Below are 18,033 nucleotides of genomic sequence, written 5' to 3' on the forward strand. Positions count from 1 at the left end.
AAACCATCAACAGAAATCCACGTACAGAGACCAACCTAATTCAAAATGGCAAAATCTGGAAAAAAATCCAGAGTGTCACAGTCTGAATCCCAACCAAATTTTAACAATAGACCAACTGAAAGAACTAGAAAGGACAGTGAAGGACAACCAATGTGCCCTTGACTACCCCATCACCATTAAAGAAATACAGCACAAACTCAAAACTCTTAAAAATGGAAAAGCTTGCGGTATAGACGGCATTAACTCAGAGATGCTGAAACACAGTCATTTAAAACAAAAACACTTCAACCTGGTGTTGGCAACTGGATATTACCCCATTGTTTGGAATAAAGGTCTCATTTCTCCTATATTTAAAAATGGAGACAAGTACAACCCCAGGGGCATCTGTGTTAACCGCAACCTGATGAAACTCTTCTGTAGCATCCTTAACTCCAGATTAAACACATACCTCACTGATCATCATATTCTGTCTAGAAGCCAAATTGGCTTTTTACCCAAACATCAAACATCTGACCACACCTACACTCTCCATACACTCATCCAAAAGCATGTTCACAAAAAACACAAAGGAAAAATATTTGCATGTTTTGTAGATCCAAAAAAGGCTTTTGACACAATTTGGCACAATGGGTTATTTTTACAACTTCTACAATATGGAATTGGGGGTAAAATATATGATCTAATCAAATCCAAATATTCTGACAACCAGTGCTGTGTTAAAATTGGAAACAAAAGAACAGAGTTCTTCAAACAAGGAAAAGGGGTGTATCAGGGATGCAACCTGTCTCCTACTCTGTTCAACATTTATATCAATAAATTGGCCACTCTTCTTGAACACTCCCCAAGCCCAGGATTAGATCTACAAGGCAAAGAAATTAAATTCCTCATGTATGCAGATGGCCTAGTTCTACTGTCCCCAACAGAACATGGTCTACAGCAGAACCTCTCTCTGCTGGAGACCTTCTGTCAAAACTAGGCGGTAGATATCAACCTTGACAAAACCAAAGTCATGGTACTCCAAAAAAGGCCAGGTTACAGGAATCCAAGCATGTTTTCAGTGTAAGAGGGACCACACTTCAGCATACAATGGAATATAATTATCTAGGCATCATCATCAGTGCATCCGACAGCTTTGACAAATAAATTCCCTCACAGAAAAGGCACGCAGGGCCTACTATAGCATCAAAAGTTCACTATATAAATTCAATCCTCCAATTTCAATTTGGCTAAAACTATTTAACAGTGTAATCAAACCCATACTTATGTATGGAAGTGAAGTGTGGGGCCCTCTAATTACCCAGAGGCACACCTCATGGGACACAACACCCACAGAGAAATTTAATCTTCAATTCTGCAAGGAAATCCTCAAGGTCCACAGAAACTGTCCAAACCATGCATGTAGAGCAGAGCTGGGACACTTCCCTCTCTCTCCACACATGATCAAAAGGTCAATTAAGTTCCAGGTTCACTGAGCACAAGCTGATCCTGATTCCTATCACCAAAGAGCCTTTCTCAGCAACAGCCTCTGTCCAGAGACAGACCCTCTGAGAAACACCAGAGAAACCTGCCACCTCAAAATCCAAGACCTCCAGAATCTCTCCAAAACTCACCTGGCATCCATAGACAAAGAGAACAAAATTACTTACATTGACAATTGGAAGAATGAAATTAAATTCATCAATAAATTAGAATGCTATTTCTCACTGGATAGAGAATATTCTCCAGCACAATATCTGGTCAGCATAAAAAACCCCAAACAGAGACACACATGAACAATGTACAGACTCATCGACCATCAACTACAGGTTGAAAAAGGTTGGCGTAAGAAAGAATGGAAGCCCAGAGAATTAAGAGTATCTAAACACTGTTCTTCAGGAGAAATAGAAACTGAGGCCCATTTTCTTCTCTCCTGCCCCCTGCACCAAACTGAGAGAGAGGCTTTCCTACAGCAGATAACTGCAGCAGATCCATCATATCAGGGAAAAAATGCGATGAACTGTTAAAAGTATGTCTGGGAGAAGATCCACAATATTTATAAAATTAGCTGCACTATATGTAACACTCTGCCATGATACTAGAGAAACACACGAATGCTGATCAGAACCATTGTTGCTATAATGTTGTTGTTTTTATTTTTAATATATTGTAATTGAATTTTATTATAATTGAAATTGAATTGAGAAAGAGAGAGAGAGAGAGAGAGAGAGAGAGAGAGAGAGAGAGAGAATTATAGGAGGTCCCTCGGCAGACTAGGCCTAGGAGGTCCCCCGGCAGACTAGGCCTAAGTCAGCCTAACTAGGGGCTGGTACAAGGCAAGCCTGAGCCAGCCCTAACTATAAGATTTATCAAAAAGGAAAGTCTTAAGTCTAGTCTAGTGGAGATGTGTCTGCCTCCCAGACTGCAACAGGAAGATGATTCCACAGGAGAGGAGCCTGATAGCTGAAGGCTCTGGCTCCTGATCAACTTTTGGAGACTTTAGGGACCACGAGTAACCCTGCATTATCAGAGCGCAGTGTTCTGGTGGGATAATAGGGCACTATGAGCTCTCTAAGATACGACAGAGCCTGACCATTTAAAGCTTTGTAAGTTAACAGTAGGATTTTGAATTCAATTCTGTATTTTACAGGGAGCCAATGCAGAGAAGCTAAAACAGGAGAAATATGATCTTGTTTCTTAGTTCCTGTTAGTACACATGCTGCTGCGAATTAGCTGGAGAGTTTTTAAAGACTTATTAGAGCTACCTGTTAATAGGGAATTACAGTAATCCAGCCTAGAGGTAACAAAAGCGTGGACCAATTTTTCTGCATCTTTTCGGGTCAGGATAGGCCTAATTTTCCCAATATTACGCAAATGAAAAAGCACAGTCCATGAGGTTTGTTTTAAATGAGAATTGAAAGACAAATCTTGGTCAAATATTACTCGAGATTTCTTACGGTAGTGCTAGAGGTCAGAGCAATGCCATCCAGGGAAATTATATCATCAGATAAAGAGTCTCTGAGTTGTTTGGGGCCAAGAACAATAACTTCAGTTTTGTCTGAATTTAACATCAGGAAATTGGTGCTCATCCAGGTTTTTATGTCTTTAAGGCATTTTTAAAGTTTAGGTAATTGATCAGTTTCTTCTGGTTTTATTGGTAAATACAAGTGTGTATCACCCACATAAAGATTCATTCTCACTGCCGCGATACGGAAATGCGGGACGGATTTGCGGAATATTTGCGCGCCGCTTTTCTGTGCTCAAACCATACACACAGGTGCGGTATGGACGCGGTGCGGAATTTCACATTGTTGTGTTCCAGGTCCGCACAGTGTGAATGGGTGTGGGTGAACATGGATGAGAGTAGTAGTAGTAGCAGCAGCAGCGAGCTAGCAAGCTAACGTTTAACAAGCGTCAAAATCATCTTTCTTTAGCACTTACCACTCTCACCGCAGTCACCAAGCTGGACAATGGCCTGCCACATGTTGTCCTTTAATTCATTGTTCATAAAATCATCTTTTATCAAAAAGAAACTGAACTGCTGTGAAACGAGGTTTATCAACCTTTCTCCCATACTGTCCTACCTGACTGGATTTCAGACTCTCCCGGGTCTGCACGACTATAAACAAACAATTTCATTTGCCCAGCTGTGTGGTTCCGCCGGCGATTTCTGCGGGGGGTCAAAGTCTGGGCGGAAACTTTTTTCACCGCACGAAAGTTCCGCCCCGGTGTGCAAACTTCCAATAAGAACCCATGAAATCAACTTTTATATTTGTCAGCGAGAATAATCCGTGTGGATATTCATCCTCAGTAAGAATGGACTTTAACAATGGAAATTTACAGAGTGAATACTAATGATGTTACCTAAGGGAGGCATACATAGAGTGAATAGGATTGGTCCGAACACAGAACCTTGTGGAACTCCCAAACAAACTTGTATGTATGTAGAGATGATTCATCATTAACATGAACGAACTGAAAATGATCAGATAAATAAGATTTAAACCAGCTTAGTGCAGAACCTTTTAGGCCAATTAAATGTTCCAGTCTCTGTAGCAGAATTTGATGGTCAGTTGTGTCAAGTGTTGCACTAAGATCTAATAAAACAAGTACAGAGACAAGTCCTTTGTCTGAAGCAATCAGAAGATCATTTGTGATTTTAACTAGTGCTGTCTCAGTGCTATGATGCACTCTAAAGCCTGACTGAAATTCTTCAAATAAATTATTATCATGGAGAAAATCACACAGCTGGTCTGCGACTACTTTCTCAAGGATCTTTGACAGAAAGGGAAGATTAGATATTGGTCTATAGTTGGCTAACACCTCAGGATCCAGGGTGGGCTTTTTTAGAAGAGGTTTAATTACAGCTACCTTAAAGGACTGTGGTACATAGCCTGTTAATAAAGAGTATATTGATCATGTCTAATATATGAGCGTTAACTAAAGGAAAGACCTCCTTAAGTAGCCTAGTTGGGATGGGGTCTAAGAGACACGTTGATGATTTAGATGAAGAAATCATTGCAGTGAATTGTTGAAGAGAAATTGGGGAGAAGCTATCTAGATAGGCAGATTGGTTCCGTTTGTGGGCAGGAGGTCATGAATTTTGCCTCTGATATTTAGAATTTTGTCATTAAAAAAGCTCATAAAATCATTACTGCTAAGGGCTAAAGGAATACAAGGCTCAATAGAGCTGTGACTCTCAGTCAGCCTGGCTACAGTGCTGAAAAGAAACCTGGAGTTCTTATTTTCTTCTATTAATGCTGAGTAATAGTTTGCTCTGGCATTGCGGAGGCTCCTCTTAAATGTTTTGAGACTTTGTTCCCAGACTAAATGAGATTCTTCCAGTTTTGTTAATCGCCAATTCCTTTAAAATTTTCACGATATCTTACTATATAATGAGGAAAACTCTGTCTGTGGGTGTGTCTGTGTGTCTGTTCCACGTTTTTCTCCTCAATGACTTGGTCAATCCATGTGAAATTTGGCACAGCGGTAGAGGGTCATGGGAGGATGCGAATGAAGCAGTATACCACCAATTGGTCAAAGGGGGGGCGCTATAGCAATCGCTTGAAATTGCAAACTTTGAATGGGCATATCTTATGCCTCATATGTTGTAGAGACATGAAACTTTGCACACAGATGCCTCTCCTCATGAGGAACAAATTTGCTTCAAGAACCTATAACTTCTGGTTATATAGATTTTCCGCCATTTTGAATTTTTGGAAAAAAACCCCCACTTAAAATCGATCTCTTCCTAGGAAGTTTAACCGATCTGCATGAAACTCTGTGAACATAATCTAGGGACCAATATCTAAAGTTCCCTCTTGGCAAAAGTTGAAAAATTTACTAAAACTGAGTTTCTATAAGGCAATGAATATTGCGGAGGGCGTGGCTCATCACATAAAGGTGTATAACATCTTAAGGGTTTCACCGATCACCACGCACCTTTGTAGGGATATGACCACACACAATCTGAAGGGAACCCCTCCATTATTGACCTGATCAAACAAAATGGGGGCGCTAGAGAGCTAATTTCTTATCTAGGCCTAACCGCCATATCGATTTTTACTAAACTTGGTAGATATGTAGAACAGGACGCCTCAAGGTGACTGGAGAAATTTAACTCTAATTGGCAACTGGGTGGTGCTATAACAACAGAAAAATGCTTAAAAATGGCTAAAATGCGACTGATCGCTGTGGCTCCCCCCTCTGGCCGAATGTTTTTTTTTTTTTTTTTTCCTTCTAATTTTTGGTATGACTAAGTCATGGTATGGTATGCTGTACATAATCACGGAAACTGTCAGTGTGTCATTCTGTCAGTTGGTCATTCTGTCGGTCCCACGTTTTTCTAGTCACTGACATGGCTAATATATGTGAAACTGCACATAGGCATTGAGGACTGGCATAGGTAGAAGGTGACAAAGCTACCAATGGATATGGACTAGTTTGTTTTAATTTTGGGTTTGAGAGTTGTACCAAGGAGCGAACTTTCTTTGCTTTGTTAACTTCTTTTTAAGAAGTGCTACAGAGTCAAGTGCTGTTCGCAGCGCGCCTGCAGCGCTATCAACAAGATAAGTTTAAAGTCGGCACGGGAAACCTCTGTTACACAGGGACATGGTATTAAATTTAATGTCAATGGAATCTTTGCCTTAAATTTTGCGACAGCACTATCTGATAAACATCTAGTATAGTAACCGTTGCTGAGTAGCATGTAATCGAGCAAAAAGAAATCAAAAGTTATTAAATAATGATCTGATAGGGATTCTGTGGAAAGACTGTTAGGTTATCAGTTTCAATTCCATACGTCAGAACTAGATTGAGGGTATAGTTAACAGTTAGTGGGTTTATGTACACCCTGACTGAAGCCAATGGAGTCTAATAATGAGATAAACGCAGTAGTGAACATGAATGTTAAAATCACCTACAATAATAACTTTATCTGATTTAAGAACTAACTGGATAAAAACCCAGAGAATTCAGATAAAATTCAGAATATGGGCCAGGAGCATGGTACACTATAACAAATAAAAGTGGCTGCAAGGTTTTCCAGGTCGGATGTAAGAGACTAAGAACAAGGCTTTCAAAGGAATTATAATCTAGTTTAGGTTTAGGGCTGATTAATAGACTGAAGTTATAAATGGCTGTAACTCCCCCTCTTCGGCTGCTTCCTCGAGGAATGTAGGTATTATTATGACTGGGAGGAGTGGATTCATTTAGACTGACATATTCATCTTGGCACAGCCAGGTTTCAGTGAGGCTGAGTAAATCAATATGATTATCTGATATTAAATTTGTTTACTAACTTTAGATGATAGAGACCTGATATTTAACTGTCCGCATTTAATTCTCCTGTTTTGTCTTTCATCCATGATGATGTTTTCATGGAGATGCACCTCACCCAAAATATTATGAAGGAATGTGACTTCAAATTTCACAAGATGCCTGAGTACATTCAAGACTTTCAAGTTGACCCCTTTGGGTTACACATACTGAAACAGGAATAAGCATAGTTGTGCAACACCTAAGAAGACCCCACTGGCCTTATACCTAGATGCTACAGGCAATGTCCCGGTCAGACCAAAAGACTCCTTTACTACTCTCTCACTCTTCCTGGAAGTGGTCAGAATTTACCTCCCCTTCCAGTCTGTTAAATGCTAACAAATGAACATTCTGTCCCGCCAATCACATTCTGGCTAAGGCAGTTCCTTTGAAAATTGTCACAGTACACAAAACTGAGATTACATCAGGTTGAAACAGATGATAGCTGGGCACTATTCCAAAGTGTTCTTCTGTATTTCAACAGGGAGAGCACTGTCAGTTACTTGGACAGAGCTATTGCTATTTGTTAAAAAGACATGACTTGGAAGAATATCCAAATGTCCACAGTGCCACACATATGCTCTGTACACGTGCTGAAAGCTGTCACCCACTCAATTGGGATAAAAACAGAGGTTTGAAAGAGTTTGCAACATTTGCATTTGCCAGGTTGCAAAATGCTACTTCATGACCACAGCACTGAAAAACTTCTGTGTACTGTGCCATGTGTTGCTTTCCAAACCCAACACCAATGCTGTGCAGATAAATCTAAAGGCCATGCAGGCTCTAACAAAAGAATGCAAGATTACTGACGTGGCAGAGACAGAAAAAAAAAGGATGGCCCCTTGGCTCAGGAGGAACATGATGATGAGAGAAGAAATGCCCACACAATTTTTGGCAGATCTCCTTTCACATATGAGTTTAAGAAGGTCTTTGAGGAGGTGCAGGGAGAGATTGAAAAAGAAGATGACAAGACCCCAAATGAAGAGGAAAATCCATACTTCTGCCCAGGCATTGTTGATGTCAGTCTGGGCTATCCAGATTTGCCATCATTACATGTCCTTCTGTGTGCCTGTATTTTATATTAATTTTTATATCAATTAAAAATAAATAAATAAATCTTTGTTACTAAATTCTTACATTTTCCCATGTATCTCACCATAGCAAGTTGGAAGTAGACATATTCTACCATCTATGAAGAGGGGACACTCTCTGGAATCTGGCAATATGAGAACCATGATGGTGAGACATTCTGTCACTTCACAGTTGTCCAAAACATGTGGTTTGTGCCAAGCGGACATGATTGCAAGTATTTTTTCATTATTGCAAGAAATTCCATTGACTCATCCACATTCATACATAATTTCTAAAATATTAGGCAACGTTCATTTTGGGAATGCACCAATAAACTGCTCTGACTGAACCCCTGTTTTCCACTACTGTCCACTGGGTAGAGCTGCTAAACTAGAAAATGTAATGGGTTGTGGAAAAATGACTTTCTGTAATTGTTGCCATAAATATTCTGCTTAAAAACAATTAAAAATGAAAAAAACCTTTAAAAGATAGGTGTTTTCACTTAGCAGTTATGGTCTCTTGATGTTTGCAATTACTGTTGTAGTATGATCAGCAGGAGACCATTAAAGTGTGAAGCGATTTGGGGGAGACTACACTGCATAGCATTTAATCTACTGAATAATTTTCTCCAAAACAATTCAGCAAAATTATGAAAAAGCATATTCCTCCAAATTGAGTGTTGTAGTATGATCAGCAGGAGACCCTTAATGTGTGTAGTGATTTTGGGGAGACTATGCTGCACAGTATTGAATATATTGAATAATTTTCCAAATAAAAATTCAGCAAAATTATGGCAAAGCATATTCCTCCAAAGTGAGTGTTGTAGTATGATCAGCAGGAGACCCTTAATGTGTTAAGTAATTTTGGGGAGACTACACTGCACAGTATTGAATATATTGAATAATTTTCCAAATAAAAATTCAGCAAAATTATGAGAAAGCTTATTTCCCCAAACTGTATGTTGCAGGATGATTAGCAGGAGACCATTAATGTGTGAAGTGATTTTAGGGACGCTACACTGCATAGTACTGACATTATTGAATAATTTTGTTACATCTCTTTTTGGTGTTGCACTTTGTAGACGGCCCCTGGGCATTCATTTCACATAGAGATCAATGTTACTGGCCAAGCTCAAAAGACGGCTTGTTCTGATGAAACTAACGTTGTAGCTTGTTGTCTACCTTACCAAGGTAAGAAAGTAGTGTTGTATGTGCTTCAACAACATCTCCTTTATAACGAGTTACTGACCCGTGAAGTCCGAATCTGTGAATATTTGGGGGACATTACACTGCACAGTATTGAATCTACTGAATAATTTTCGCAATAAAAAAATCAACAAAATTATGACAAAGCATATTCTTTTAAAGTTAGTGTTGTAGTATAATCAGCAGGAGATCCTTAATGTGTGAAATGATTTTGGGGAGACTACACTGCATAGTATCAAATCAATTGAATATTTTTTCTAATAAAAATTCACCAAAATTATGAAGAAAGCAGGGCGGCACGGTGGTATGGTGGTTAGCACCGTCGCCTCACAGCAAGAGGGTTCCTGGTTCGATCCCGGGTGTGGGAGCCCTTCTGTGCGGAGTTTGCATGTTCTCCCCATGTCAGCGTGGGTTCTCTCCGGGCACTCTGGCTTCCTCCCACAGTCCAAAAACACTAGGTTAATTGATAACTCTAAATTGTCCGTAGGTGTGAATGTGAGTGTGAATGGTTGTCTGTCTCTATGTGTCAGCCCTGCGATAGTCTGGCGACCTGTCCAGGGTGTACCCTGCCTCTCGCCCTATGTCAGCTGGGATAGGCTCCAGCCCCTCCGTGACCCTCAAGAGGATGAAGCGGTTAGAAGATGAATGAATGAATGAATGAATAAAGAAAGCATATTCCTGTAATTGCAGTATGCCATAAATATTCTGCTTAAAAACAATTCAAAAATTAAAAAAGCCTTTAAAAGATAGGTGTTATAGTATGATCAGCAGGAGACCATTAATGAGTGAAGCGATTCTGGGGAGACTACACTGCATAGTATTGAATCTGTTGAATAATTTTCCCCAAAACAATTCAGCAAAAATTAGGGCAAAGCATGTTCCTCCAAATTAAGTGTTGCAGTATGATCAGCAGGAGACTAATAAAATGTGAAGTGATTCTTGGGAGACTACACTGCATAGTATTGAATCTATTGAATAATTTTCCCAAAATAATTCAGCGAAATTATGACAAAGCATATTCCTCCAAATTGATTGTTGTAGTATGATCAGCAGGAGACCAATAAAGAAGTGATTTTTGGGGACACTACACTGCATAACACTGAAACTACTGAATAATTTTCCCAGTAAAAAAATCAGCAAAATTATGACAAAGCATATTCTTCCAAAGTGAGTGTTGAAGAATGACCAGCAGGAGACCATTAAAGTGTGAAGAGATTTTGGGGGCACTACACTGCAAAAGACGGCTTGTTCTGATGATTCTGAAATTAACATAGCTTGTTGTCTACCTTACCAAGGTAAGAACGTAGTGTCGTATGTGCTTCAACATCTTGTGAAGACCCGCGAAGTTGGAATCTGTGAATATATGTCCAACTTTACCAAACTCTAAGCCTGCAAAAAAGAGGAATTCCACAGAACTGCAGGTTTGTCAGTGTTAACAAGAAATGAATCTACATAGATACATTATGCAATGATTCATGAATACTTTACATATATTCAAATATTCTGCGGTGTAATTTGCTCATTTATGGGACTTGCATCCCATCATAGCTCCATCTGAGAATAAAAAAGATTACGTGAAACAGAGGTCATTTCACAGCAATTCAGCAATTCATTTAACCTCATCCTGATATTTTATTTATTTATTTATTTAGGAGGAGGACAGTACACATTAATGGATATTTCTGTGAATGTGTCAGTTTTAGCCAAAGGCTAGTTCACAACTGTGGTCCTCCGGCATGGTGTTAAAAAACCTTAAAGTCATTAAAATCCATCAAACAAAAACAGGTAATCAAGGACAACCATATAACACTACAGAACGACATCAAAACAGACAATAATACAAAACAAGGACAATACATCTAGTGCAAAACAGAAAATATGTATGTGACCAATACATTTAGTGCAGTATAATACAGTGCAACATGATTTTGATGTGTGGTAAAAAGTGAGGCAAAGCAATGCAAAACCTGTTCATGGTTACAGTCATAGTTTATGGGAGTGTGGGTATGAGTAACGTTGTATACAGGGGCGGAAATCCCAAGGGGGACAGTGGGGGCATGACTACCCCTTCAATAAAGCTATACCCCCTAGAATAATTTGAGACACAATTAATAATTTTTGAACAATGCAGTAGTATTTATTAAAAGCACAATGTAAGCGGTGCTCATTATAAAAGCGCAATAATGTGCTATTTAAATCTTAAAAGATTTAGTCCCCCCCTCCCATTCCTAGTAGTGGTATATCCCACACTCCCAGGGGCTAGCAGCCGTTAGTACTTGGTAGTAGTTGCAGCGTGTAGCTGGACCCCACTGCCCACATCGCGCAGGGTAAGATGTACACTTGCAGATACAGTTTACCTAACACATGTTACAACACATCCTATTTACTGTTACAACAAGCCCCAGGCCCAGGCTGATAATATAAACTGTCTGCAATATTTCTCCTGCATTGTTCAAAAGCCAGAGTTTAGTAATAGTCAGAGAGGACAGGAGAGAAAGAAGAGGGAGAGGACAGGACAAGAGCAGTCAGTGACGGAGCGGCTTGTAGTTAATATCTGTAGGCTCTCCACCTGTCAGTGAAACAAACATGACAGACGTGCAGTTTAACTGACAAGGAGCGGCCATTACGCACGATTATAACACACAGTTTTGAGGTGCGCAGCGGCAGATCTCACAGCACACTGTTTATAAACCATTCACCAGTTTAATTGCAGGAAATGTTTATCTCACTGCCGGTAAAAAAACGAAAAAAACAAACAAAACGGTTTGCTCCTGCAGCCAGCAAGAGACGAAGGATCCATTCCACACACCTGAGCCAGATGAAAAAGAGGGAGAGAAGGAGAGAGATCGAGTTTCGGTCTTTGATGAATGAAGCCTTATTGTTTTGCTGCTATTAAACAATGAGAGACATGTTTTCTCTGTTTACTTAAGAGCATAAATATTCACACTACTGCGCATGGGGAGACAGAGACGTGCTCTGCTCCAGACACACTCAGCACCTTGGACAGCACGGCGCACCTGACTGTTGTCGTTGTGTGCATGTTAATTTGATTTCAGTCATTTTGTTTTAAATTTGGACATGTGCAGGTGGACTCAGCCGGTGCTAAGAAAGGTCCTGTGCCTGCCTATTGGAGAGATAGAGAAAAGATTAAAGCTTCAAATTGCGGTAAAAGATGTTGTATAAAAGACAGGCTACAACTTTTTTTCCTTGCCCCCCCCCCCTGGAATTACTCTTTAAAATTTTACTGTTTATTGTCCCCCCCAACTATGAAATGGGATTTTTGCCTCTGGTTGTAAAGTGCTGCAGTGCTCAGTTATTGATATAAAAAGTTGAGTTACCACGATTTCAGTTAAATAAAATTAGACTAGGGAGAATTCTGTTGAGGGTGAATATGAAAAATGGGGTTGCAACAATGCAGAGACCAGTACATTAATTCTTAGAGGATGATGAAGATGCTGGAGATGGAATGGAAAGAGGGAGTATAATTTTAAAGCAGTGTAGTTGTTTGATTTTGAGTTTCTGCCCATTGTGTTTGGGCCCCATCAGATTACAGCTGAATAAGAATTCAAATAAACACAAGAAGTTTGTGCTCTTGAGAAAGGATCAGCACTCAGTGAATAACCTCCTAAGCCCTATGATAAGCTATTATGGCAAGGCTTAACTATACAGACCAGTGAGCAGTGATAACTAACATGTCTTTGGTGTCATCAGGAGGGAACCTCCTTTCACCAGTGTTTCATCTAGTTGGTCCCACAACACCTCCAGGAGACTAGACAGTGATCTCTGGTGTCCCAGAGACACTCCCCTAAAGCCAACTAAACTTAATACATACACAGGCGGCTGGGGGACGTAACATGCATACCTAAGCTTTTTTCTTTCATAGGCTTCTTCCACTGAGTCTTCCCAAGGAACTGTTAGCTCAATGAAATAAACTATCTGTTGACTCACTGACCACAACACTATGTCAGGCCTCTGCTTGGTACAAACTATTTCCTGGGGAACAACAAGCTTTCCCCCTAAATCTACTTGCGTTTCCCAATCACAAGCACAGTTGAGATATAAAAATGTTTCTATATTTTCTGTATATTAGACACATTAATTCATCACAATACATAAAGTCACTTCACATTACCTATTAACACACTCTGTGATCTTTTCCCATCACACCTCACGTTGTTTAGCTTTAGCTGATGTAATAGATTTTTTTTCATGTCTTCCTTCAGTCATTAAAATCTCTGATTCAGTTGGGATGAAACAAGTGACTTTCTACTTTCTGCCACTGAAAATCATGTAATCTGCACTCTTCTGATGATGTCTTTTGGTGCTCGCCGTGAACACGCTTCCCTCAGGCTAAACATACTCAGAGTTAATTGAACTGATTCTGATCAGCTGTTCTGGAACCGAAAACTCAGAGTTTCTCAGCTCAAGCTCAGTCAACCCGGAGATCGGGATTAGGCTCAGAGATTATTGAGCTTGCTTTCTGAAATAGGGCCCAGGTCTGTATGAATGGTGATAACCAAAGATGAGCCCATGACTGTGCTCTGAAACTAACTGGTCCAACATTTCTATTCTTTCTTACTTGTCTTTACATGTTTTCTGCAAATTACAAGTTTTTCATAAACTCTGTGACTGTGTGAAGTAGCAGTTCGTGAGGACTTATTCCCTTATGTTCATTCTTCCTCCCATAGTGCCTCTGATGGCTGGTCATCTCCTCAAAATCTCCTCTCTGGCCACAGCAGTGTTCGCCACATCTGGGTTTTACCTCTACGGCAGACAGCTGGACCTCAATGACTTGAGTGTCATTCGCTTTGGCCGTGCTGCAGCCACTGTGAGTTACTGCACACCTCTTCCACAATACTCTTTACTTGCTGATTGTGAATTTGATGCACTTCCACAGTCAAGATGTTTTATGTTTTTGTCTTGATGCTTTTATGTTTGACATTTTTTCAGTTTTATGTATCAGCAAGCTTAGTGGGTCAAGCCAGCTATCTGTGACCTTAACTCAGATTTTCAGCCTTAACCTGGGTAGATTATCATGGCAATCTGTGCTGCAAAGCAAACCTGCTCCGGAAAAGGTTAACTTCAGAGGATCAAAACCTGTCAACGGCCCGACTATGCTGACAGCTGAAATGAATCCAAAAGCATTGCTGAAAATGCAGAAATACTTAACAAATTGTGTGAAGATCTTAAAATCTGGCAGAAATTGAAGCTGAACTCATTACTGAAAGAAGCTTAGAGCTGAAACACATTTAGGTCGAAAATAAGCTATGATAGTGTCAAAGGTGGAAAATTGAAATTAACTGAAAAGGTTGAAAGATAAAAATGCTTCATACTTTTAAAAAAGTATTAAAAAGTTGAATACAAGCATAAATGTCCTTGAGGAGCTTAACCTTTGGAAATCTAAATGGTTTCTGTTGCTGAAAATATGCACAAGTTTGATGGCTCAATCAGGGAGGAGTTGGTTAACTTTTTTGGAAATGAAAGACTCTCAAGATACCTCTCCAACACTACTATGGGAAACAGGTAAGATGGTAATCAGAGGGAAAATTCTATCATATCAGAACTCTGCTGAGTTTTATCAGGAGTGCTCCAAGACAACTTGAGATTTGGCCTATTTCTTTCTTAGCCCGCTCTTGGCAATTTTTATTTATTTTGTTGTTGTTGATGGTAGCCATGTTTTCTGACTAATCTTGCTCGGATTCTGTATATCATTGCTTCAAAGCTGCATACCATATTAGGTGTTGATAGAGTCAAAATCCAAAAAAAGTCAATACATAATATATATATTAGTTTTTCATATGATGCAAATTAGCAAACAATTCATCATGGTAGCCTGAATTGTCCAAAATACTTTTTTTTATAGAGGACATTGAGTTATAGGTTTGTAAAATTGTAAATCAGTCAGACTCACAGGGCGTGGCCTGTCAGAGTTAATTACAGCATCACCATGTGGCTGATTTGAGTCATATTTCTTGGAAAACATTTGAAGCTCACGGCAATTAGAGTTAAGGTGGCAACAAATAATAATAATAAAAGTTGCTGCAAGTTGCAATCCAGGGGTCAAGCCCTTTCCCAGCCAACAGAGGGAAGCAGCTCAGTTTCCCAAATCACATCTGCAAGTGGCAATAAGTGGGTTTTAGGCTCACAAAGCTAACTGAAATCACTTCAGCATTGTTCATTGTTCATAAAGGTGGAGTGAGACCAATCATACACTTGTTTCATCAAAAATATCACACTCAAAATCTCACCTTAATATCCCCCTTTATCAGATGTGAGTAAAACCTGGTGGGCACATTCAGGACTGAGTGCAGGATGTGTTTACTGAGTTTAACCAGAATTGCTCAAAGATAACTCAAGCAATTTCTATTTCTTTGTAGGAAAAATTAAAGTAGGATTTTGTATGTCTGTCCCACAGGGTTGTACACCAAATCTGATGTTGATAAACTCCTACTCCAAAAAAGTCTATTGATATTACTGTATTTCACATTATGTAAATTAGCAAATTCATTCAAATAAACACAAGAAGTTTGTGCTCCAGAGAAAGGATCAGCACTCAGTGAATAACCTCCTAAGCCCTATGATAAGCTATTATGGCAAGGCTTAACTATACAGACCAGTGAGCAGTGATAACTAACATGTCTTTGGGGTCATCGGGTGGGAACCTCCTTTCATTAGTGTTTCATCTAGTTGGTCTCACAACACCTCCAGGAGACTAGACAGTGATCTCTGGTGTCCCAGAGACACTCCCCTAATACCAGGTCTCACTGCTCCCCGCACCAATCCAATAACCTCCTTTACCTTACTTACGCATTGCTTTCTCAGCCCAAACAGCACTGCCACCTTCAACACCCTCAGGGTCTGTACATGCGAGCTCCAGGTAGAGACAGTGCTGATACTACCTTTCCCAGCACATTCACCATACTCTATTTCACACGTTACATAGCATAACTCAAATATAAGCTAAAGTTAAAGGAGATAGATAAACTCACAGGATCAGCAAACACACTCACCTTGCAGCATGGTCTCAAAGAAAAGGGATTCAAATAGGCCACTCCCACACTTAAATAACCTTCCTCTTCCTGGATTTTCTCCTGAGAGGACTGATTGGTGGATCTCTCCACCTGATTTCAAGAAGTTATGTACCCTGCTTAGTAGTTCCCCCTGCTGGCCTCCAACTGACATAATTTTTTCTCATCCAGATCCACTGACTAGCTCTGGCTGCTTCATATGACATTTTCTTCACTGTCTTCCTCAAACTCTGTCCCCGCACTCCAAGTTCCCCCAGGAGGGAGACAGCTGATCTTGCTCTGAATCCCCTACACCCCACTTCCACTGGACAAATCCTAGTTTTCCATCCTCGCTGCTCAGCTTCTGCTCCTAAGTCTGCATACCTAAGCTTTTTTCTTTCATAGGCTTCTTCCACTGAGTCTTCCCAAGGAACTGTTAGCTCAATGAAATAAACTATCCATTGACTCACTGACCACAACACTATGTCAGGCCTCTGCTTGGTACAAACTATTTCCTGGGGAACAACAAGCTTTCCCCCTAAATCTACTTGCATTTCAATCAATCAATCAATTTTATCACAATCACAAGCACCTTCTAGGCGGCCACACCCTTGCCTCCTTACTAACTTATCCCTTCTGTATTTCTCTCCCTCATGGACAAACTGAATTGCAAAACTCCTATCCTTAACACCTTCTGAATTTACCTGTTTTCTCTGTCTCCACACCTGATTATGTCACCATGTATATCTGCCATGTGACAAGCTAACTTTACAGCCTGACAAAATATGCATTAAGGTTGCGGTACCTGAACACAATGGGCATGATGGGTCCCCATTTACCCACAGTTTTAGGTTCTGGGGGGTTGGTAACACATCGTATGTAGCCCCTACCAGGAATCTAATACGATTCTCCTCCATATTCTACAGGTCCCTCCAACTAAGCTTCCTCTTCTCTACACTTTCCCAATTCAACCACTGTCCCTGTTTAGCCTGGGCCACTACCTTTGCACCCCTTAATATCTCCTCCTGTCTACATATCTGTTCCACAACCAGCTTTTTTTTTTATCTTTGGGACCTGCTTTTTTCCATACCGGTTTGCCTGAGCCAAGCCCCAGGCCTCCCCGGCCAAACTGAACATTACCTACAATCTCTTCATGCCTAAGAGCTGCCTCTGCCTCCTGAACTGCCGATCTTGGGTTCCACTTCCTCCCCTTGGTTGGATTTGGAACCACACACCTAACTACCACTAGCCTGGTTCCAGACCATAGACCCTGTCCACTCAACTGAGTAGGCTTGCATCTCTGGTCTGGCATACTGCAATGAATTTGCGATTTATCTCGTCCAAAAGATGGAAGGACCAATGAACGCCGGTGGTGGGGGTGGGTCTAGCGATTAGCCAATTAGCACCACGCTGATGTCAAGCTGTCCGCCGGTGGGTAACTGGTGAGGGTAGCAACAATGCCGACCGCTACAGATCCTACAGACTACATTAACGATGCTATCGAGGTATTTCGCCACTACTCGCGTTAATGGAGGACCAAATTAAGGAAGCTGCTAAACTGGATTTAACGGTGATGCAGCTGGGCGTGCACGACGACGGAGACATTTTAAACGGGCAATGCTCACTTGTTTTTGGCACCCCCGAGGCATGGATACTAATGACGTCAGATTCTGGGTGAGTCGTTGATCTCCACTGATTGGTTTGGAAAAAATCATATTTCCTCCTCCTTGTAAATCGGCTTTAATGGAGGTGATGTCAGACTGAAGGTTCTGGAAGCTTCAGTCTGACACTCAGGCTAAACTACCACGTCCTTACTCCCAGATAACAAGAGCTCTGTCCTGACCTTGGTACATTTAAATTCCTCTGTTAAACTAGATACTGGCAGCTGAAGTATCCCTTTTCCATACAATGCAACACTACTTAGACACCTAGGAGCGACCAACCACTTCCTAATATAG

The 18,033-nt window shown here is 40.5% G+C and overlaps 1 protein-coding gene across 9 annotated transcripts in view; it reads left to right on the forward strand.

The window, feature by feature from the left end:
• Positions 1-18,033, forward strand: part of adck1 (aarF domain containing kinase 1) — a 416,484-nt gene that overhangs the window by 3,840 nt on the left and 394,611 nt on the right. For 7 of the 9 annotated variants that reach the window (XM_049596288.1, XM_049596291.1, XM_049596282.1 and 4 more), the window contains one exon: positions 13,757-13,896. In XM_049596288.1, the coding sequence (XP_049452245.1) occupies positions 13,765-13,896 (132 nt within the window). In that variant the 5' untranslated portion in view covers positions 13,757-13,764. Of the gene's footprint in view, positions 1-7,953; positions 8,032-13,756; positions 13,897-18,033 lie in introns of all 9 variants that reach the window. The other 2 variants (XM_049596287.1, XM_049596285.1) reach the window with 1 other exon arrangement.

The sequence above is a fragment of the Epinephelus fuscoguttatus genome, linkage group LG14 (assembly GCF_011397635.1).
Source record: "Epinephelus fuscoguttatus linkage group LG14, E.fuscoguttatus.final_Chr_v1".
NCBI classification, from domain to species: domain Eukaryota; kingdom Metazoa; phylum Chordata; class Actinopteri; order Perciformes; family Serranidae; genus Epinephelus; species Epinephelus fuscoguttatus.